At 34.3% G+C, this 25,018-nt stretch overlaps 1 protein-coding gene across 3 annotated transcripts in view; it reads right to left on the bottom strand.

Annotated features, from left to right (window-relative positions):
• Positions 1-9,736: 9,736 nt before the first annotated feature.
• Positions 9,737-25,018, bottom strand: part of Ifrd1 (Interferon-related developmental regulator 1) — a 161,525-nt gene continuing 146,243 nt past the window's right edge. For all 3 annotated transcript variants that reach the window (XM_090415929.1, XM_090415931.1, XM_090415932.1), the window contains 2 exons: positions 20,251-20,340; positions 9,737-11,108 (listed from right to left, as the gene is read on the bottom strand). In XM_090415929.1, coding sequence (XP_090272055.1) covers positions 11,025-11,108; positions 20,251-20,340 — 174 coding nt within the window. In that variant the 3' untranslated portion in view covers positions 9,737-11,024. The remainder of the gene's footprint in view (positions 11,109-20,250; positions 20,341-25,018) is intronic.

Genomic DNA, 25,018 nt, shown 5'->3' with positions numbered 1-25,018 from the left:
AGGATTAAAAACCAAGTTTATATAAAATTACTTGGTATCTTATATATATATATATATATATATATATATATACACATATATATATATATACACATACACATATTGCATTAGGGATAGGGACAAAGAGATGGTGGCTTGTCTACTATCTCTTCAGTAGATGCCGCTTATAATTAGTGAGAGTCTTGGGCTAGCCACCTCTAATTGGCTACCAATGGAGATTAATCTTCCCCTCAGTTTCCAAAAGTTAGATAAAGCTAAAAGTCTCGCCTATTCCCTATCCTCTCTATGTTCACTGGGCATCTACAGATGCCATATGGTCACTCCGATGCTTGATGTGCCACACTAGGCTTCGCCATGTAGTCCTGTGGTTTGCTTTTCTGGTGGCCTCAACTCTCTGAAGATCAGTCACTCCACACACCATCCATCTCATTAATGGTCTACTCCTTCCTCTTTTTCCGGGCACTTTACCTTCTATTACTGTGTTGAGAAGTCCTCCTTCCATCCTTTCTGTGTCAAAAATATTTTAACTTTCTTCTGTCAATTTCATTAAGAAGCCTTAAAGTTCTACTGATCTTTTCTAATGCCCATTCATTTGTACACCTTTCAGTTTATGATATCAACAACCTTCTGTAACACATCTCAAAAGCAGATATCCATTTCTTATCTGACTTCTTTAGATTCCAAGTCGCTGTTGGAAAAACAACTGCATCCAAAATCCTCAACTTTTTTTTTTCCATGAGACAGATCCTTCTAGATTTTAGCCAGGTCTCTGTTTTAGCCATTCCTAATATTTTCCTGACGTCTTCTGAACAGCAATTCTTCACATTAATAATGGATCCCAGGTACTCAACCTTGCTGATTTGCATAATTCTTTCTCCATTGAGGTACACTTGTTTTTCAAGAGCTTCTGTTTATATTTCCTTTGAGAACCATAATCTTTGTCTTGCTAGGATTGAGTTGAAGTCCTTTGAATTCTTGTTGACAAAGTTAACAAGATCATTACTGATCTTGTTAACTTTGTCAAGAATCAGTTCCTAGTTCTTCCATGTCATTACAAAGGAGTAATGTATTATCAGCATACCTCAAATTACTGATCAATCTACCTCCTATCCTAATTCCTGCCTGAGTTCATCCAATGCTTCACGCATGATGCCCTCTGCATATATATAATAAACAAGTGAAGAAAAAGTAAACACCCTTGCCTAACTTGAAGCCAGACATTCAATCCAATTACAATGGCTTCTTGCTCCCTATACAAGTTGGCTATCAACCTGATAATGTGTTGAGGGAAACACACTATTTTCATTACTTCCCATAGTTTCACATGCTCAACAGTCAGCTTAGAGTAGTCTAAGAAATACATTACCAGAGGGAGTCTGAATTCTTTATATTTTTCTATGATCTATCTAAGGCAAAGGATCTGATCTCTGGTGCCCTTACCTTTCCTAAAACCTGCTCGTTCCTCAGGCATCTCTGCCTCAATTCTATTTAACATGATCATCAATAAAATTTTGCTTGCATGAGATACTAAACTAATAGTTCTATATTTCTTGCATGCTTTCATATCACATTTATGTAGTTGTATAAAACCGACTTCTTCCAGTCTCTAGGCCATGATCATGTCTCCCATATCATTGTAATCAATCTATGAAACACTCTTATCCATCCGTCCCCTGTGGCCTTAATCAACTGCTGGGATTTCATCTACACCTGGGACCTTACTGCTGTTAAGCTGCCTTAACTGCTCTTTCAGCTTCATGCCTAAGTGGAGGAAGTTCAAAATCAAAATTTTCTGGTGAGAGGGCTCCACATTTTCTTTATCCACTCTGCTGTAGTTCCACACAGTATTCTTTCCGTTTTTGATTTTAAACTCTTCTGTTAGTAATGCTCCATCCCCGTCTTTGATAACATTCAATTTTTAGGCTTCAACTTGTGCTTTGTCACGAACTAAATAAAATACCCTTTTATAATTGTACCTCCTCATCTGGAACTCTATTTCTTCACATTTATTAGTATAGAACTTTTCCTTGTCCTGCTTGATGGCTCTTGAGACTTATCTATGTAATCTCTTGTATTCTTCAGTCCCTCTCTCTTTGTTTTTCCAACTGCCTTCTTCTGATTAGTTCCTATGTCGAATCTGATATCCATGCTCTTAGTCTTCTTATTGGGCCGAGATACTTCGCTGTATCATCACCTTAACTCCTTCCCAAAGCATTTCGTATGAGTTCTCCTCACTGGTCTCCAAAAATCATCCGAGTTGTTTCTTCTGTGAATCTACTAGGAATTACTCTAACATCCAATCTAGTGGGATTTGCCTGACCTGGAAAGTTTGGGAGTCTTAGTCTTACTTTGGCTTTTACTAGCTGATGGTCTGTACCACAATCTGCTCCAGGACAAGTATGCACATCAGAGATGCTTATCTTCCACCGCTGGAGAGCCAGGATGTAATCAATCTGGTTTTCTATTCTCTATAACAAACAATGTTAGTGGAGCAGATTAATTTAACCATTTTTTTTGTTTACACTATTTGACATTAGTACATACTTAGTGTGCTCAGTTTAAGAATTGCAAAAAAAAAAAAGCACTTTCATTAGAAAGCTTTTCAAAAAGCTGAAAGTTTGCAAACTATTTGCAAGAATATCTGCATTGCATAATATTTGCAAGTGCATATATTATGATACATTGAGTTTTCTTTTGGAAGGAAAGGATAATCTGTTTACAGTTGGCAGCAATGCTTTTTGAAGCTCAGGCTTGTAAAGTATACTTTACGAGAGCATAATGTTTATTGAATGATTATATAATGCTTATTTGTTAAAACATAATATTTCAGCATAATCTCGAGTATCTGACATAACCATTCCAAGCATAACTTCACTACTGAATACAGTAAGTCCTCGATATACGCGGTTCATTCCTTCCGAAGGTTTCCACGGGAAAAAAAAAAAAAACACGCGAGGACTGTTAAAAAAAAACCGAACTTTTTAAATAGCGCGCCAACTGGCACAGAGAGCGCACTGCGGCTATGAGCGCACCTAACGGCAGGTTTCGATAACAAACTGCCATTTTCTCCGTTCTGCTATGAGTATTCGTCGTCGAGTTACACCCGCTGAAGTGAGCACGTGCAAAACTGTTCGTCGGATTAGTGACAATGAAAGAGCTTGAAGCTCTTTCATTGTCAGTGTGTGAAAATTTGCGATAAAACTTTCTGGTACAACTCTTTGTTTACCATCTGACCGTAGATATTTATACGTCTATAGGGTACTATTATTCATAAAAAACGACAACGAATACGTAAATATCAAACAAGATGCTTTAATTAGTAGACATAACGGCCTAAAATATATAGTTCCAAAAGCAAATAATAAAGAAGCAATACACAAACATTATACTTATTTAGCGCCAAAAGTATTCAACACACTACCTTGAACAATAAGAAATGAAACTAACGTAAACAAATACAAAACTCTAATCAAAAAGTATTTATTTTCCACAGAAATGAGGATGCTTTGTTCAAAATAATTGGTTTTTAGCATATTTGTATTCAAAGATCCAGTCTCGTGTAAAACGTAATTTAAATGCTATTTAACTGCCTTGTTTTGTTCCTAAATTAATTGTTATGCAACTCTCTGTACATATTAGCATGTCTCCTGCGATTTTATTATGTAATTATATTATAATAATATGTATATATGTATGTATGTATATATAATGAAAATGCATTAATTAAATTTTTGTAATTTTATGCATAACCTGGATGAGCTGTTGCTCTTAGGTTACACATATGATTGTTGAACGTTTTGTACTATTATAGGAAGCTTATAAATATTAAATAAATTTTACTAGTGACCATGTCGTACAAATTCATAATGGACAATACCTTTCCAATCAAGAAACGCAAACATCACCTTTACCTTTTACCAATTCATCTATGTTTTTTTTTTTTTTTTTTGGTAGAGGTGACTATTTCCCCACCCACTGTGACGATTGCGACTTGGTTTCAACATCAAAGCCATAAACCGTCTCATCTCTTGTTCTTAAGAAAGTTTTCATTACTGTTTGCATTGGCAAGCAGTTCCTAATTGATTTCAACATGGTTCTTTTTTTTTTCTAATCGTCATCCAACAAACGGGGCATGAAGTTTGCACTGACGCAACGCATCTGAAGTTTTTCAGTCAAAATTTGATGGCAAGATCCTATGCTGATGCCAACTTCGTCAGCAACTTCTCGGACAGTTAAACGAAGATTTCCACGAATCACAGCATGAACTCTCTCGACAGTCATCGTCTGTTGACGTGGAAGGTCGCCCAGGTCTGGGATCCACTCTGTTCTCTGCACTTAGCCCCACCAGACGTTTCCCAAACTTAAAACCACTTTGAAAGAACGTCGTTTCCAAACCATAGGGGATATTCTGGAAAATGCGATAAGAGAAACACGCCATCACAGAAAGTGCGTTTCGGGAAGCACAACAATGGAAGAAACGATGGGAACAGTGTATCGCCAGTAGAGGGAACTATTTGGAAGAGGGCACTGACATTGCTTAAAATGTTGCAAAATGAGCAAAAAAAAGTCTTTATAGCAAAATTCGTTTTTTTTTTTTTTATTTTTTTTTGAACACGCCTTGTGAGCGCGCCATTCATTTTTTAAGCACGCGCAATGTCACCGAACTTATTAACTTATCTATGTCACTGAATAATTTCTTTCATTCTAACATAATTTTAATGCAACTCTTCTTACCACTGTGAATACATGTATTCTCATCACTTTTAGAGTTTATATTTAGAATATGTATCTACCTAGGTTCACTAATAAGTAGGGAACCCAGACATCCCGTAAAATACGGAATTGTCCCATTGTCTCGAGAAAACTGTTTGGGACAGCTTTTTGTCGTGTATTTTAGAGTTCAAGACTGAATAACAAAATCGATGGGTTACAATTTCTATTCTATTACAAACATCGCTCTCCGTCAACTGTAGACGCGTTGTTATTTTCTCAAGGCAAGTGATGGCAGCACGGAAACAATGATAAGTTCGTTAGAAAAGTGCGCATGTGCATTGACATTTTGGCGTGTGCCATGATATTGGCTCAGCTTTAAATAGCACAGAACGGTCTGCTTGGCCCATGCCATTTTAGAAGCTTGCTAAGAGAGAAACAGGTTGGTGCTTCCAGAGTATTACTGTACGGTTGCTGTTAAAATGTATGGTTTTTCCATTCTCCTTGCCCTGTTGAACGCTGAAAATGCCGGAAAGGAAGTGTGATTATACAGACCCTTTAAAAACTCAATTTTCGTTTTTTTAAAAAAAAAATCTACTAAATTGGGCGATACAGATAAAGTGGAGTGTACAGTTTGTGGTGGCTTGTTTAGCATATGAAAATATGCAGCCTAAGAATTTGATTTACTTATACTTAGTAAAGTGTGTGCATAGTAAACCTTACCACGCACACACTTGCAAAGTTAGAATCATTTTGTAAGACTGGCATGTGTGGTGAATGCGCATACTAAAATTTCACCCTCAGTCATAAGTGTCCTGCATTTTTTTCCAATGTATCTGGGATCTCTACTAATAAGATACAACTTGCACTCAAGTCAGAAACAAACAAAACGGGAATGGCATTATCACCTGCACGTCAGCTTACTATGAATGAAATATCCATGAAATATCAGTATGGCATGGTAATCATGCCATACTGACCTGGGAAGTGGCCAACTGTATGGATGTTCCAATCAGGACAGGTTATATGCCAAACTCAGGAGGATGCTATCTTTGGTATCAGCTGTGGAATGGGAAGGTCAGCAGTGCATGGGAAGCTATGAAAAGATGCAGTATCTGAAAATTTTCCCTTAGTTTGAAGAACAAACAAAATGGGAGTGAAATAGTGCAATCTCATTAAACAATAGATGATGTGGAAGGAATATTGTGAAAAACTGTGAGGGGTTATGAAATATATATAAAGTTCAGGCAAGAAAAGTTATGAGTATTGTACGAAAAACAAAGAGTATGAAAAGAAATCGACTGCACAGGTTAAAAGCAACCCAAAAGAATTCTATCATTATGCTGCAAATAAAAGAATGACTGGAAGAATAATTTACTGAATGCAGATAGTACCCTAGTATTAGAAGCAGATTAAGCCAGCTAGGGGCCCCTAAAAAGTATTTATATACATGAATATGCTACAAAGAGAACAGAGAACTAGGGCTTGACTATAACAAAAAATTAAACATACATAACATTATTTAATATTTTTATTTCAAAGCATTGCAATATATTTTTCTTTATAGTAACATAAGCATAAAATATATAAATAACAAAATATAAAAATTAAAATTACAACTAAGAAAAAAATAATATATTTAAGTTGACCAGGTCCAATACCCACTTGATCTGCCTCTGCAGATGAGGTAGTTCCATTTTTAATGAGTGTTCACTTCACCAAGCTCTATCAACCTGGTGTATATAATATAGTGTTCAGTGCTACCACTACACTGAATGACAGAGGTAAATGAGGAGGAAGAGATTTTAGAACTGTTGCATAAAATGGATAACAGACGGGATACCAGCAAATGTGCTAAAGGGATGTTCAACCAAAGTGGCTAGGTCCTTGAGAAGTTTGTATCAACCTTTTTTTTTTTTTTTTTTTTTTTTTTTTTTTTTTTTTTTTTAATGTTGAGCCCATACATGAGAGGTTGGTTGATCAACCTATAGTACATTAGTACTGTGTATGGGTGGTGGATTGGGAAAGAAGGTACTTGTTCATATTTGATTTGAATGACTGCATATCATATTCCCTGGGGAACACTGTTTCACAGCACAGCGGTTTCAGGGATGAGCGGCATGTGTTCCAACGAACTTATACTAAGTGGGGGATTTATCGATGCTATTTCAGATGAACATTTTCCATGGAATATTTGTAGAAATTTGTTGAATAACTGCTCAGGTTGCTGTATTTCAAGTATAATAACAGGGGAGGCCTAATGATGAGTCTCCTAAAATTCTGTAAGACTGGGGGCGGAGTTGAAATTAACTTTCAAAAAATACATCCAAATCAATTAAAAAAACTCGCACCACATATATTTTATCATATTTGTGTATGTTCTGGGCTTGTTTGCTTCACAAGAAGCAAAACCCTATCACCTCTCCATGAGAATAGCTAAGCAGAAAAGATAAATGTTCCTCACATCCTGTATGGGATTCAAACCCAAAACTTTTCAACCTAAGGGAATCTGGCAGTTTGTAATTAAAGATATTAGCTAAAAAAAAAACATTAGGGAGAATATCAGTTTAATTAGTAATCTTTGAAATCTTAAATAATGCTGGACACAGTTTTTTGAGTTGGGATTTCACTTGATATTTACAGAAAGAGGGTAGTGATACAGATTATGAATATTCAAGGACATACAGTATAATTAACTCCACCACGTTTCAGTGGCAGGTATTAATTGAGAAACCGTTTGTAACTTTTAATAAAAGTTTTCTGGTTGGTTGCGAACTGAGTTTCATTATTTTTTCCTTCATTGTGAGGAACTTGTGCATAATTTCAGATATCAGTTATTTGCTGAGAAAATGACAGTATGATTACAACTGAATTGGAACCACTGTTCCATGTAAAAAATAACATTAATGTACTTAATAAGGAAACAGTAGGATTCTAAGGGTCCTAAGCTACTGATCCATAAGGATAGTGTGTATCTGTACATACAGGATGTGTGAAATTAAATTACTCCTATTCAGAGCAATCTGCAGAGAGAAATCTCCCAAACTTGGCAAATACCCTAATCAGTTCATGAGGAAGCGATCTTGACAAAAAAAAAGTTCAAAAAGGATAATAAGGGGAAATATGACACTGTGAATGAGAAAAGATAATGAACTTTGCATACCATGTGAGCCATAAGGCAGTATAAACAAAAGAGAGAGAGACTGACTCTAGAATCACTCAACTTGCTTGTGAAATGTTTCTATAGGAATGGGGAAAATTATGATACTGATACTGAACAGATACTGAAAATTCTTTAGGTACAGATACTGAAAGAATTTGTGGAAAAGGTCCAATGACACTAAATGCAGTGTTGTGTTGTTTGTCGATTTGAAGAGAAAGAGCAGGAAAGTTTGAGAGTCCAACCAGGAAGAGGGCATAAATCTGAAATTCCACAAATGACTGAAGATGTTGCAACTGCCACCGTTGAGCAGTCAAACGAGAATTCTGTAGGTTCATGCAGTGCACATGCCATAGCAAGACAATTAGATTTGTCATACACAATGGTATGGGAAAACTATGCATAGTGTTGCAATGCTATCCAGATAAATTCAGCCATAGCCAAGAGCTGCAAACAGAGATGCCAGCATCCAAGAAACATTTGAGACATTTCTGGCATGCATGGAAATAGAAGAGGTTTGTCCTTGGAACATTGGAGTAATAAAGTGCATTTTCTTGTTTGTGGAACAAACATTCAAAATTACTGCATCTGGGCTACAGAGAATCCTCATGCATTTCAACAAGTTTCCCCTCACTTGCTAAAGGTTATAGTACAGATAGGATTTGATTGTAAGTTTGTTATCATGCTATTTTATTATATTTTTTTTTTTGAAGAAATCCATCAAACTGAACCTGTGACCTGCATGGTCATGGCTACGCATTACTGAGAAATGTTGAGCTGGAGTTTCATTATCCCACAACTGCAGCAAAGAGGATGATTGAACACATCAATAGTATTGATGTGGAACACCTCCTCACACAGGATAGAAGTTTAACAATTATCACATCAATATTTCACAGAGGACAGAGTAATCAGTTGCTCATTTTCTAATGGGCACTGCATTTACTGTGAATTTTGATTTTGGGGTTATCTCAAAAGGATGGTGTACTGGGATCGGAATAAAATTCTTCAAGTTGCAGATTGGTAATACAAAATGTGCAAAACCTTTTGACAGATCAGTTAGGTTTTGCTGTAGATAATACTGTATCGTAGTAAATGCAACCTAAAGTTCCAAGGAAAATGTCAAAATATATAATTCCAACCTGTCAAAAGAAATTATTCTAAGCTGAAACATTTTTCACACAGAATACAGTATGCCTATAGAGGTATGAGGGTGAAATTTGCTAGCGTGAGAGCAGGTTATTGATATACTGAGATAATTCTAAAATTACCTCTTTTAGCATTCGAATTTATTGTATATGCAATTGTTATATACAATATGTTATATTATATATAACATCCACTCTGGTAGCTGCCACATTATATAAGCCTACTGCACGCACAAGACTTATGTGCACATGAACAGGAAGTACATTTAGCAATAAAACCTGTGCTGTTTTTTAATGGACTACCATAGAGTATATTAACATTGTATGGGGACTAAGGTAGTTTTTTTTTTTTTTTCAAAAAAATTTAATATAAATTTTTTTGGAAAAAAAAAAAGAAACTCTTCTCTAGAGGCCAAACATAGAAAATTTTTAAAGTCACTTCAGGCCTCCTATTAAGCAGAATGGCAGGTCTCACACCAGGCAATGAGCTTCAGGATTCAAACATGTAGCCTGGTGTGACCGCCATCCTGCTTAACAGGAGGATGGCAGTCTAATCCATAATCATAAATTACTGTAAAATCAAAACTTGCCAATTCTAAATATGTAACAAACAGAACAACAAAAACAATTAGGAATAATCAATGTGGTCATCACTGCAAATAATAACATAAAACTTAGAAAATAATTATAAATATCCTAACTTTTCAGTAAAGACACATTAACAAAGCCAAAAATTTATTTTGTTTCTTTAACAGTTTTTACAGTGTACTTTTTTAAAAACTAGATTCAAGGATGCCAATTAGTAGAAGAATTTATTTATTAAGATCAAATTTATTTCAACAACAATTAATATATAATATAACAATTTGGAAGAGGTAGAGAAATCAAAATTAATTTTCTTAAAAAAGTCTGTTAAAAACATTAAATATAATTCTAAAATTATCTCTTTTAGCATTCGTATTTATTCTATATAACATCCATCTCAGCAACTTGTAATGTTATCATTAAAAAGTATTTACAGACTGCAGTTCAGCTTAACTTTTAAATCTGTCAACTTACTAAGGTCTTTGAATCTTGCATTTTGAAAAATGCATTACTATTTATATATGAACATATCTGGCTATGTACCAAATTTCTCTTTATCAGCATGGTATTCAGATCTAATTCCAAAGTTTCATTGTAGGAAAAAATAGGAGAGAAAACAATTCCAATGAATATTATATAAACATACAATGCAATGAAACATGGTATTATTCTAAATCTGACTTAAGAATTCTGCTGAATTACTGTTCCTTATAAAAATAAACAAATTCTTGTTTGCATAAATTTTAACAATTCTAGTGATATGTTAAAAGGAAAAAGTACATGATTTTTTTTTGTCTGTACAATAACAGAAGCTATACTGTTTTTAATATGCATTAAAGATATAAAATGCAAGTAATGCCATCACATTTGGTAAGAAATAAAATGCTTTAAATAGTAAGCAATTGTAAAAACTTCCATGGTTTCTTTTGTTTAATAAAATGCTGCCAAAAAAGGGTCACAAATCATAAATAATAATAATAATAAAAAAAAAATTGTGACTAGGAAATTTTTCGAGTTTGATAAATCAAAGCAGTCATCCAAAATTCTACATCAGGCTGCTGAACGCAGTTTAAAATTAAATAATAAAATATACTTTACAACACTATCAGAATTCCATATTACCTCTCAAAATTTCTCTCTTTTACAAAATAAACCCCTTACTTTCCATCAAAGTATAATATTATTAATATAAATATCGGCACATTCATAATTCCAACACTACTGAAGGCCAAACTATATTACAGGAAATCTATAAACCTGTACATTAATTTATAATAGGCTCAATGATTAGCATTTCTGCAAATCTTTTATATTACAAACTAAAGTTTCAAGGAGAAATATATTAATTCCTGTACAAACCGAAGCATACTCGTGATAGTTTTTACATAACTTCTATAGAACAATGACAACCAAACGAATTTCTAGCGCACAACATCTGCTCTCTTGTCTCTTAACTTATTCCGTGACTTTGTACGGGCCTTGCATGCAGCAACATTTGCAATGTGCTATAAAATAAAATTGGCAATTTAATAATCACAGATTTATGTATACAACAAATTCATAACAAAATCAATATTACTATAATAGGAAATAGGAATACAGACAAGCAACTCAACCCATTTAGAACTGAACACATTGAAATCATATTATGAAAGGTCCATCAACATCATGGTCCTAATTTGATTCACACTCCTTTCATTTTTTGGAGTTTCCTACCTGCCTTAATTTCTTATATTCACATTTCAATATGTCATATGCACTACAAATACTTTTGGATTCTGACAGTGTAATTTTCTTTATTAAGTCAAGATCAAATTTCTAACCCATTTGAGAAACAAGGAAAGCTGGGAATTTAGGTATGCACAATGTGGTGGATATTGAATTTGTATGGATTTATTTTATCATTAATTTATTGTTATTCTTTATTTTAATGTCATATACATATGAAACTCATTTTCAAATAGAACATTTATTAATTTATCTCAATTCTCATCTTTTCTTCTTCCTACCCACTATATTTCATGACAAATTAAATTATGACTCAATTAATGAGTGGGTATTTCACTTTAAAAAAAAAAAATCAGGCTTCGTAAATAATATTTTCATTTAGTAAAATGAGAATGTTAAGAGCACCAAAAGGATATCAATACTAAAATTATAAAAGATTAATAAGATACTCAGGCAGTTTTGGTAAAAACATTTACCAAAACTGCCAGATCAGAGAGTCAACTTTCAATATAATATGAAAAGGATCACTGAAATAGTTTTATTATGGTGAATTTTTTTTAGCATATTGACAATTGACTCATTATAGCTAATACTATAATGAGTCAATTGTATTGGCTAAACTAGTTGCTATGATCCAGCAAAATTTTACACCACAGTATGTTTCTGTTAAATTATGTTTTCACTCATGCTCTTCATTTGACAACATATGACACTAAGTAATTCTCAAGTCATTATTTGACAAAGACAAAATAAGACTTGAACCTGTGATTCTCAACAAACTGACATAACTTTTCAATTTTTTTATAGGTATGCTTTTAATACCAAAATTTGTACTACTTGCCTACTAAACATGAAGGAAAGCCTGAGTAGAGAACCACAGTAGGACAAAAGACATGAAATATTAACCATGTAATTTAATGGAATAACTACAGCACAAAGAGAAATAATTAAGCAGCAAGTTTAATCATTTAAGTGTTTTGTCTCTGTCACAGAGATATCTTCTGGAATACAATGTTAAAATTGTAATTACACACAAGAAACCAATAAGTGGAAAAAATGAAATTAGACTATATAAAGACTAAAGTCTTATGAGAGGCATAAGACTGTTGGATGGCCTTGGTTGTTGGGCAGGAAGTCTAAGAATTAGTTTCCCAAATCTTTAGAAGTTTAACACAACCATATTTATTAAGGGCTAGTTTTTTTAAATCTGCTACTGACAATAAAAAATCTGATTCTGTGCAAGGTATCCAAGGCATGGTCAGCTAGACCCGACTGACCATAGGTGTGGCGGCGGATGTATTTTTTGTGTTTATTTAGGTGGATGTTAGCAGATCTCCTAGTCTGATCATAATATAAGCTGCAAGAATAAGAAACTTTATAAACATCAGGAACAGAGAAGGGAGGAAGTGGATATTTAGAAGAATGGAGAAGGGAAGCTAGCTTCAAATGAGGCTTAAAAGAAGTGCTTAGATTATATTTCTTTAAAGTTCTGGCATTTCTTCTAAGTGCCCCAGATAGAAAATAGTAATGGCACTACTGGAGTCTTTATGTCACAAGGAATATGAGGAGGTAGAATGGACAGATAATTTGTAGATCTTTTTGGGCATTGTAACCTTTGGACAGCAAAGTTTAATTATTTCTTTGTGCCATAGTTATTCCATTAAATGGTATTATGAGTGCAAACCAGCACACACACCTAAGCCTAAATATGTGTTTATTAAACATGTAAAACAAGTCATGATATATATATATATATTTACACTATTTGCAATCTATATCATCTAGGTATGCATAAACAAATAATGCTTCTTCACTGCCAATTATTCTTCACAAAAGCTCAAATTCAACAGTGCTAAAATGGGAACTGATTCATCAAGTTTCACTGATTCTAAAAAATACCTCTGAAGGACTAAGATTAGAGTAGTAGATTCTAAGGGAAGCATAACTTTCTTTTTTAGGATGCATTTAGGTCCATTTCATTTATCCATATTGTTCTGTATGCAAGTTATTCTGGATAGATGAATTTTACTCTGATATTTGGAATTCTAACACTTTGTCAAGCCATTTCAATCAGTTCATTTGCAGAAACACAAAGAGGGATGATTAAATAACAGTAGTGAACAAATGAATCCGAACAAGCTGAATTTTCGTCAAGTTTTTGGTTTGGTTTTTTGTTTCACAAAAAACCAAACCAAATAAAACAATGTGTATTAATAGTGTACACAAATTGACATTCATAGTGTCTTATTCATTTTGTGTGGCTATAAAATAGATACATCTCCTAGAAAGCATTCAAAAATGTGCGCTCTTTCTCAGCACACACCCATGATTCAAAGGCAAGTTGCTATTGAGTGTGGTGTCAGTTTGGGTACTGATAATGCGATTTTAAAGAGGTTTAGGGAGAGAGATACCTTTTCTCCTGACAGAAAAGGAAAATGTGGGCAAAAAAGGAAAACTCACTTACTCAAGATCATTTACTAGTTAGGAAAAGCAAAATGAATCCAAGATTTTCTGCTGTAGACTTAAACAGAGACTTGGTAGCTAGTGGGATTAATATTTTTGACATGATAGTTCATCAAATATTGTTAGAAGTAGGGAGAACTGTCCACAGACCAAAAAAAGAAAAAAAAAAAACGGTTGATGAAGGCTATGCAGAAAAAGAAGCTCCTGTGGGCAAAAGTGTGCAGAGATTGGAATATTGAAAAGTGGAAGGAGGTCATTCTCAGATGAGAACCCTTTCTTTGTCCAAGGAGAGCGAGTAAACTATATTTGCAAATAAGCAGCTGAGAAGACTTCTCCGACACACCTTCATAAGCTCATAAATACCAACCTAAAAAGATGTTCTGGGGTTGTTTTACACATGACGATCCAGGATCACTTGTGCCTGTTGGTGGCTTTGCATCACAATTTAATTTTCCAAGTCTCTTTTTCACTATGGCCCACAAATTTTCTTTTGGGTTAATGTAAGGAGAATTACCTGCCCACTGAAGCAATTGAATGTTGTGATTATTGAGGAACTCTCTAACTTTTTTTTTAAAGTGTGGCATTGAATGAGATCCTGTTGGAAGATGAGTTATTTGTTTTTCTAGATCTGTAGGAGAACTCTTTTCTCCAATATTTTTATGAAAAATGACCAATACATAAAAACATTGGAGAAAAGAGTGGTTCCACAGATCCAGAAAAACAAATAACTCATGTTCCAAAGGGATCGCACCGAATGAGACTTCAAAGAGTTCTTCAAAAATCACAACATCCAACTGCTTCAGTGGGCAAGTAACTCTCCTGACATTAACCCAACAGAAAATTTGTGGGCCATAGTGAAAGAGATTTGGAAAATTAACACCATAATACATTATAAAAGTATGGTTTTGAGATGCAGACATAAGAAAAATGTCTTCTATGTTGGTAGAGTCCATGCCTATGTGAATGAATTAATGACCTTATTAAGAACAGAGGAGCAGATATAAATTATTAGGCAACATTGGAGTTTAATTTCTATACTTATTTTCTTGTGAAATTAAATTTTTTCTTTAAAATGTGAGTGTTTGGATTCATTTGTTCACTACTATATATAATTACATCTATATCTAGATGTAATTATATATAATGAAACCTTAGAGATTCAGTGGCAAACTCTGAAGAAAACATTGATTGATTCTGCCAGAGAGGCATGTGGTGAGGTTTTCTGCAAGGATAAAAAAAATCATTACTCCCTGGTAGACACAGGAAGTTAAAGGGGCAGTAAAGGAAGGAAAAGAAGAAATCATATCAGAAGTTCCTGGCAAATAAGTCAGCTTTTGCTCTTAGAGAATACAGAGACAAATGTAAGAAAGCAAAACACTGTGTAAAACTAGCTAAACAAAAGTCATGGGAGGACTTTGGCAACAACATAGAAAATAAATATCAAGAAGGTGGCAAGATATTCTGGAGGTTGTTGAAGAAGCTTAAAAATGGAGGAAAGAGTGCTGTAAAAGGAGTTAGAGATGATAAAGGTGACATGAAAACAGGAGAAAAAGATATCCTTGAAGTATGGAGTAATTACTTCTAAAAATTGCTAAATGAAACAAGCAGTGATAGCACAGTGGTAAAAAAACACTCAACAGGCAAACAGTCAGAAATACATATCCATACTTGAAGTAGAAAAAGCCATCAAAGGCCTGAAATGTGGACAGGCAGCAGGAGCAGATGATATTCAACCAGAAATGCTGAAATATGGTGGTATAAAAGTCTTACAGTGGCTGCACTGCCTAGTTCAGAAAGCCTGGACAGAGGGACAAATTCCCGATGATTGGAGTAGAGCTCTAATAGTGCCCATATATAAAAAGGGAAATAAAACTGAATGTGAGAATTACAGAGGTATTTCCCTAATGAGTGTTCCTGGCAAGGTTTATGCAACTAAACTTGAGAAACAGTTGAGAAGAATTGTGGAAGAAAAGCTTGGTGAAGAACAAGCTGGATTCAGGCCAAATAGAGGCTGTCAGGATCAGATCTTCACTTAAGACAAAGTTGAGAAAGCATGGAATATAACAGAGATCTGTATTTAAGTTTTATCGATTTGAAAAAGGCAAGAGAGAAGCTATTCAATACGCTACAGTTATATGGTGTCAATGGGGCATTATATCAAGCAATACTTAGTCTTTATTTGAGTTGTAAGTCAGCAGTTAGAATTGAAAGAAGTACAGGAAGATGGTTTAATGATAAATCTGGTGTGAGACAAGGATGTACATTATCCCCTCTGTTATTCATTATCTATATGGATCACATTATGAAGTAAAGTGGTATTAAACACGATATCAAAATTGGAGATGTTAATGTCAGCTCTTTGCTTTATGCGGATGATGTTATACTTCTAAATAAATCTGCTACAAGTCTGCAGGATTCTCTGACTAAATTGAGTAGCTGTTGTAATAGATATGGTATGAAGGTCAGCAATAAAAAGACAAAGACAATGAAAATAGAACAGAATCATTGAAAATGTCAACTGTATTGTGAATGGAGAACCTGTGGAACAAGTGAAACATTTCAGCTACTTAGGCACGATTTTTACTGAAGATGGTAAATTAAATATAGAAATAGACAACAGAATCAGCAAAGCTGGTATGGTCGGAAGTCAATTGAATAAATTCATATGGAATAAGTGAGAAATTAGTCGGAACACTAAATTAGCTGTATACAAGACAGTGTTCAAACCAGTTTTAACATGGATCTGAGAGCTGGTAAAACACTTGACCAAAGACTAGAGACCGCAGATATGAGAGTCCTGAGAAAGATTATAGGCGTGAACAGATGGCATCAATGGCAATATCATATTAAAAACGAGGATATTAGGAAAGAACTTGACATTGTCAACATCCAGGAATGCGTTAGCAGAGCTAATCTCAGGTGGTATGGTTACTTAAACAGAATGGGTGAGGAAAGATTAGCAAAACAAGTGTTCTCTGTCAGGTTGGCAGGAAAACGACCCAGAGGAAGACCAAGATATAGGTGGATTGATACGGTACAAAGTGCCTTAGACGATAGAAATATAAGATATGATAAGGTTGGAGTCTTGACAAGTAACAGACTGATTTGGAGGAAAATTGTAGATAGGAAGTTAGTAATGATGTAATTTTTTTCATGTAGTACTATCATATCCTGTACACCCCTTGAGGGTACATGGTAGGAATTTGATGAGGATGATGATCTAGATGTAATTATATATATATATATATATATATATATATAAACAGATAATTACATCTATAGCAGAGTCAAAACAGAAAAAAGAAAGAGCAAAGCAGGAGTAACGATCTTTATTCACAAATCAATTAAAGGGCCATTTTGCCTGTACTGGGGGAAGAAAAACCCAAGTTTCCAGGTGAAAAACCCCCCTACCTCTGTATGAGACCAGCTAACTCTTTAGTCAAAAGAGACCAGATAAAATTTCCCCACTTCTTAGAAGGGATTCAAACCTATGTCTTTCCAACCAAAGGACTTTGTCTATACCGACTGAGCTACAAGGGCTCATCACAAAGATCCATGGCAACGACAGGATTCGAACTCGCAGCTTTTGGCTGGAAAGTGGATACACTAATCATCAGGCCGGCAACTTAAAAATTACTAATACTTTTTTAAGCATAAATTCACTTGGGAAACAAGAAACCTAAAAAAAGTATGATAGATTATATAAAACGAACAGGAAAACAACTAATATGATACTAGACAGTCAGGTACTTAGAACTGCAGAAATATAATCTGATTATTATCTCTTACAAGGAAAATTAAGAACACCCACAAGATGGATTAAAATTAACCAAATCAATGCTAAGAGAATTCTCCAATAATCTTTTAGAATTCAACTTTTAGATGATAAAAGTATTAACTACCTTTATTTGCAAAGAATAAATAGAAAATTAGAGGAAATAAAAGAAAATGATGATATATAGAAATAGAATGGAATAAATTTAAAACATGTATTAAAAAATTCACCAATTGAATGTCTCGGAAAACAAAAGTAAACAGAAGAGGAGAAAGGGAATAAGAAACTGGGATGAAGCTTGGTCCACCTTTACCATGAGTTGCCTCAGTCCTGAAGATACTTCAGGTGCAAACTTTGTTTGCCCACACTTGGATAAAGGATTAAAATGAATTTATTATAGTCTAACCAAGTGCAAAATAAACTTCCAACAACTTTCTCTAAATCCAGAGTAATCTAATAAGGTGGTACACCTTTGGCAACTCGTATAGGTAAATATGACTTCTCCATTGCTTCTGCCTTAGTATCACCACTTCTGGGTCTGGCTCCCACTGATGAGACCTCAATAAAGGTCAAAACCGGTCTGGGAAGTGGCCCTTCCCTTAATGCATAGCATTATACATGTCTGCAAGGAGATGTGCTTTGCATTATGGGAGATATTAAGACAAGGAGTATGAGAGCTTGGTCCACCTTTACCACAAGTTGCCTCAGTTCTGAAGATACTTCAGGTGCAAACTTTGTTTGCTTACACTTGGATAAAGGATTAAACTAAATTTATTAAATTTAGTTTAATCCTTTAAATTTTAAATTAAGTTTAAATTTAGCAATACAGCAAAGCAAATTAGGAACATCCTCTGGAATATATATCAGTACTTCAGATAGAAAAAGCCACCAAAAAATCTGAAATACAGAAAGAAAGCAGGATATTCAACCAAAAATGCTTAAGCATGGAGGTATGAAAGTTTTACAGTGGTGCTCTGCATAATTCAGAAGGACTGGTCAAAAGGTTAAGTTCCAGATGATTCAAACAAACTCTCATAGTATTCATCCATAAAAAAGAAAGAAAACTGAATGTGAGAATTACAGCAGAAAAGATTTAAAAAATTGTGAAAGAGAAACTTGGAGAAGAAGAACAGCCAGGCCAAATAAGAGTTGCCAAGATAAGATTTTTACTTTACAACAAAGAGTTAAAAAATTGTGGGAATACATATTTGAACAAGCACATATTTCAGTTTTAGAACCAGAAAGGCATAACAAGGTGCCCAGAGAAAACCTGTTGAAAAGACTATAATTATATGATGTAAATGGAACATTATGCAGAGCAATACATAGTTTATATTTAAGTCGAAAGTAGTCATCGGTCAGAACTAAAGGAGGCACAGCAATTCATCACTTATCACATTATGAAAGAAAGTGGCATTAAACCTGATATCAAAACCATAGATGTTAATCTTAGCTTTTTAATTTATATAGATAATGTTATACTACTAAATAAATTCTGTACAAATTTCTAGAATTTTTTAACTATACTGAATGAATGTTTAAGAATGCCTGTTAGCATGAAAATCAGTAATAAAAAACAATGGAATGAACAGATTGTAGAATTATTTAAAATGAACAAATTAGATGAATTAGAACTAATCCTAGATGATATTGTCACTTAAAAGAACTGGAAATATTAGCAAAACAGTTGGCATTTGATGGCAAAAAAACAGGAAGAACAAGATGTAGTGGATTGATACAGGAAGCCTTAAAACAATGTGTTTTAAACTTTGAGGCAGTAGAATCCATACGAAAAATTTTTATTAAAAAATTATTGGAAAGGAATTACAGTAATAAATCATTCATTACCCACAAAACAGTTTATTCAAGAAAACATATGATACATAATCTTGCAATAATTAAATAATAAACTACATAACTATTCTAGAAATAAGTCAGTTTAATAAAAATTAGTATTTCCCCAATTCAGTGAAAGTTGTTTTCTGAAACTGCATTTAATACAAGTTTATAAATGTCTGAGGACCCTCTGCAAGTTTTCAGACTACTACAATTTCACAGAACAGTGACTTAGAAGACCAAAACATGGTCAGACAATACTCATGTTCTCCTGACAATTTGACCATTTTGAGGAAAACTGTTCAATATCAAGTTAGTAATAATGTAAAATTTTCGCTTGGTATTCTTCAAGGGGTGTACAGAATACTATGATAGTACATAGTATACTGTACGTTAATTTCACTAGTTTTAATTTCATAATTTTATGATTGGCTATATACTAATTGAGAAAGGAACCATCATTTATCCTTAACAATGAGTGAAATAAGTTGTAGAGAAATAGGTTTCTTAATTCCTCTTCACTATTTCTTCATTATGAATGTTTATTCAATAGAAGTGTCATACAGATCAGATGTGTCCATGCAAGTAATATCACACTTCACACTAGACTACCTCATGAGGTAGTCTAGTCATGTGACATGGTCATGTGGATAGCTTTTATTTTTTTCAATTTGTGTATTAAATTATAATTTTCAAATAATGAATTCCCACACATTATAAATTGTTTTTATGCAAATACTCAAACATTCAGAGCAAGTTTCAAACAGTGCCATGCCTGTATATAAAACACATATTGCAAAAGGTAGCTTTTGTACATGTATAACATAAGACAGAAATTGACTTACCCTTTCAAACTTACTAATTTTAGGCACAATTCTACCTTCATCAGCTAATGGTGGTCCAAGCTCAAAAATATCTCGAAGTAATTCATTTTCCTTAAAATATAAAAAAGTTGTCAATTTTATAAAGGCATGTATATTACTTGATATATTTATTGTATGAAGCCAAGATAAAACAAATATCTCCAATACACACACACACACACACACTGCTTGGAAAGAAGTCAACGGACACCCTCAACGACCAAGGTGCATTATGACAAGTCAAACCGTGTTTGTAGCCAGTATAAATTCAAGGAATATGATGCTCCCAAGTCAGTGCAACTGTGTTTGGGTGAAATAACAGAGTTTAAAAGAAGTATTGTGTTATGATGCCATGTTCTAGGTCTATCTGTTCGACAAAATAGGCCATTCCAGATCAACAATCAGTGATACCATACTGAGATGGATGTGCAGAGAGTCACCTGTAAGAACTACCCACAGTGGACAACCCATCACTCAATGAATGCGACTGTAGGTTGAACAAAGGATATGTAAAAACTGCCATCATCGGCTAACATATTGAATGAGGAGCTGGGCATCGACCAAAACACAAACCAACACAAAACATTCAGAACTGAGGCTCACAACATGGGTTTCCGTGGCAGGACCACTATATACAAGCTCCACATTACCCGAACCAACATGCAGCATTGTCTTCAGTTGTGCAAAGAGCACGTACAGTGGGATGTGGAAGATTGGAAAGCTGTGTTATAGAGTGACAAAGCATGATACATCCTCAATAGAGCAGATGGAACGAGTATGGCAGATGCCCAGTGAATGTCGCTTGCCAGCGTGCAACTCCAACTATGAAATTCAGAAGTGACAGTGTGATGATATGGTCCTGTTTTTTCCTGGTTAGGCCTCAAACCTTTGTTTGTGGTGCCATGAACATTGAACTTCAAGAAGTACCTGAACATTCTGGACAATGCAGTGCTTCTTACTTTGTCTCTTTTATCAAGACAATGCACTGTGTCATAAGGCTGCTGCAACTGTGTGGTTTGTGAGCATGAATGTCACCACACTTGACTGGTCTCCACAGAGCCCTGATCTCAACCCTACTGAGCATCTGTGCGATGAACTGGAGGGTCAGTCCGGTACCTCATTACATACTTACAGGAAGAATGGTCCAACATTCCCATTGATCGCTATTGTATGCTTGTGAAAAGTATGCCTCTAAATGATTGCTACAGTCATCACAACAAAAGGAGGTCCTGTGTCTTATTAAGGTGGGTGCCATGGCTGTTTGTTCCACACACTATGGTGTCTGCTGACTTCTTTCTAAGCCATGTTTGTATGTATATTATAATATATAAATAAAATAAAATAGATGATGATGAATTTGGTACCTCATGAAAATCTGCAGTTTATATTATTACAGAATTTTCTATGATGCATGATATCATTTACTCAACAGAAATTTCACTATCTTTGAAATTTTGTTCATGTTAAACATCATTTTGATGTTTTATGTTAATCTGCTAATTGCCATTGTAATGTACAATATAGAAATAAAGATAAAACACTCTTATTTCTTATTTCAAACCATAATGCTAAATGTTCAGATCTTTACTGGTGCTCCACATAGGTATAAATTTTTATATTAACCCTATATGAAAAACACAAAACCTATAGCACATAAGAGATGCACTATGAAGACAGAACACAAAGTAACAAAACAAAATGCCAGTGAAAAAAGTGGCTGGATTGAACCTGTGAGAAAGCTGTGTGTGTGTGGGGGGGGGGGGGGGGGGGGAAGCATCCATTAACTTGCAACCATTTTTAGAAAAGCTTTTGCTATACCACTCCAATGTGAGAATAGTATTCTGGATAGCAAGTTTGGAATTTGTAAAGTGTTGTCGGTTGTATAGATTGTCATGAACAGAAAAGGATTTTTTTTTTTTATAAGTCAAACCAAGAAGAAAAACCTGATCATATCCAGAGATTTGGATATTATCAAAGGTAAAAGAGAGATAAAGTAAGATCTCTCTTTGTGAGTAATAGGACTGATTTGGTAATATTGAAAATGATGAAGTGTGACTTTCCTTCACTGAATAATAGCAAGGAAATCAATGTTTAGAGCATATGTCATGAAGGCACTTGTAGCCTGGAACGTTTGAGCACCACCACAAGGTTTGTCGAATGAAGGTACTGACTTCCTCAAAGCTATGGATATCATCTAAGGAAGAGGATGAGCACAGGTACAAGAGCCATAGGGTACTCTGACAATGGTAGAGTAACTTGAAGAATGGAAGTCGTCCACCACAATGGATAAATAAACAGATAGGAAACTGGTAATCCAACAGCAAAGGACAAAAAGCTGTTCATAAGGTGGTAGCATCAAGTAGGACCTGATCAAACATCCTGCATGTGTCTAATAGTAGATTATGTTGGCAATCTGTAGTGCATCGAGAATGACGATCTATACCAGTGGTTTGTGATTAAATTGCAGGTCTCCAGGTGCTGAAGTTCACTACTGATGACTTTCTTCGTCATTTTCATGTGAACTTTGCTGAATGATCGTATATATTTCAATGACTGGCTCTGATCATCTTTTTTGGGATGATGGACTGAATATAGCCTTGCTTTCAATTCTGCAGGGTAGATGCCAAAAGAGTATGAGAGAGAGGAAATGCTGTCAAGCTTTGTTAAGAGATACTTGTGCCATAAGAGATTTCTTTAATTAACATAAAAAAACACAAGGGATATTTAAGGCCATATATTTCAGCGTGAATATTACAGGTCATCATCATTGGTGATAATAGATACTTTTGTAATTATCTATCGTCACCACAAATATATATATATATATAAAATCAATAAAAATAGAAAAAAATCCTTAGCCCATCCATGATCCGAATGTACTACAGGTTTACATTAGGGTGGAGTTGCATAAAAATTAAGACTATGAGGGCAGCATATTATGTCTCTTATTCTGGACTGTTTGCTTTGTGGGATGGAAAACCTGAGTATTATGTGAGAAAACCTTGCCACCTTGCTCTATGAGGTGTCTTAACTTACTGTCAGTTGAAGAGCTTTATAAAGGTTCTTTTTGTTCCAGTTCGTTAACCAGAACACCTCCATAGCGTACAATTACACTATGGAGGAGTTTGAAGCCACCAAGACCAGAAAACAGACATAGTATTAGGGGAAGTCAGTAGAGTTAAGTATAACCATTGGTTTGATGCAGAATGTGAACGTGTGACTGTATTAAAAAATGAGGCGTATAAACAAATGCAGCAAAGGAACCACACTCATAAAGCTGTGGAGGAATATCGTTTGGCTAGAAAAGAAGAAAAAAGAGTGCATAAGAATAGAAAGAAGAAATACTATGAGGATGAACTTAAGGAATTGGAACATTTCAGAAGTATGAATGAAAGCAGATCTTTCTATCAAAAGTTAAATAGTAGGTGGAAAGATTTCCAGCCTAGAACAATGTCATGTAGGGATAAGGAGGGTATAATTTTGAGTGGGAATGAAATGATACTAGGAAGATGGGCAGAGAATTTCGATGAATTATTGAATTCAAATATATCTGGTCTATTAGATGATGTGGAAGAGAGCCAAGATCTAGAAGATGTTGAACAACACCAACAAATGCAGAGGTGGAGGCAGCTATTAAAAAACTTAAGAACAATAAGGCTCCAGGAATGAATAGGATACAAGCAGAATTAATTAAAAGTGCAAGTACAGAATACTTCAAACAGCTGTGTCAACTTATCAACAAAATCTGGATTAATGAAACAATTTCAGATGAATGGAATCTGAGCATCATATGCCCCATCCATAAGAAAGCTGATGTAATGATATGTTCTAATTATAGAGCAGTGTTTCTAAAACTTCAGATATCCGCGTATCCCTTCTTAAATTTTCATTATTACCAAGTACCCCTAATAATTAAAAAATAAACTCGTTAATTAAACAATTAAATGAAATTAATAAATTAATTTAAAATATTAATTAAAATTAAATATCTATTTTATTTTAATTTATATGTTCATGTAAACAAAAAATATGATTTATTTTTAAATTTTGGTTCTCTAGAGATGTCAGATGACACACTCTTATCAATATCATTTGATCCAGATGCAATATCAATGTTTTCTTGTTTCTTAAAGCTACTTGTATTTGCTATATTTATAAAACCCCCAAAAGAGAGATTTTATAAATCCAATCTTTAACCAATGATCCATACGTAAGAAGTTGAAAGCTAAAAAAAAAAAAAATACTGTATTTACTCGAATATAACTAACTTTTTTTCCCAAAATTAAAGCTAAAAAATCGTGTTGCGAGATACGTGCGAGAATTTTCGGAAACTAAAGTTTTCAGGAAAAAAACTGAAAATGGTGCGACTTATCAAGAAGCTCCTACTCACCATCACTCCTTCTGGAATCGAGAACAGTTTCTTTGTATGCATTGTCAAAGTCATCTACCCAAATAGCATCATCTTCTTTCCCATTATTTCAAGCAAAAATTACCAGTAATTTACAAGACTTGAGTTATGTAGAGCAGTGAAGAACTGCATATGATTGGTGTGGCATTAACAAAAGATTGTGCGAACCAAAGACAAATTAGCATTTCAATAGTTGAGTTGAGATGCTAATTCCCTTCAACCAAATTCCATAATATCTGAAACACATTCACTATATATTTCTTAGTTTTAACACATTAACGACGGGGGTGGTGTCAAGCAAAACCATATGTTCCACCGGCAACATATGGTTTTGCTTGGTCT

This window comes from Typopeltis vanoorti, chromosome 3 (assembly GCF_054136105.1).
Source record: "Typopeltis vanoorti isolate ZY-2024b chromosome 3, IOZ_Tvanoo_1.0, whole genome shotgun sequence".
Taxonomy (NCBI): domain Eukaryota; kingdom Metazoa; phylum Arthropoda; class Arachnida; order Uropygi; family Thelyphonidae; genus Typopeltis; species Typopeltis vanoorti.
Note: the sequence above shows the minus strand (reverse complement) of the source record. Positions and strands in the feature narration are given on the sequence as shown.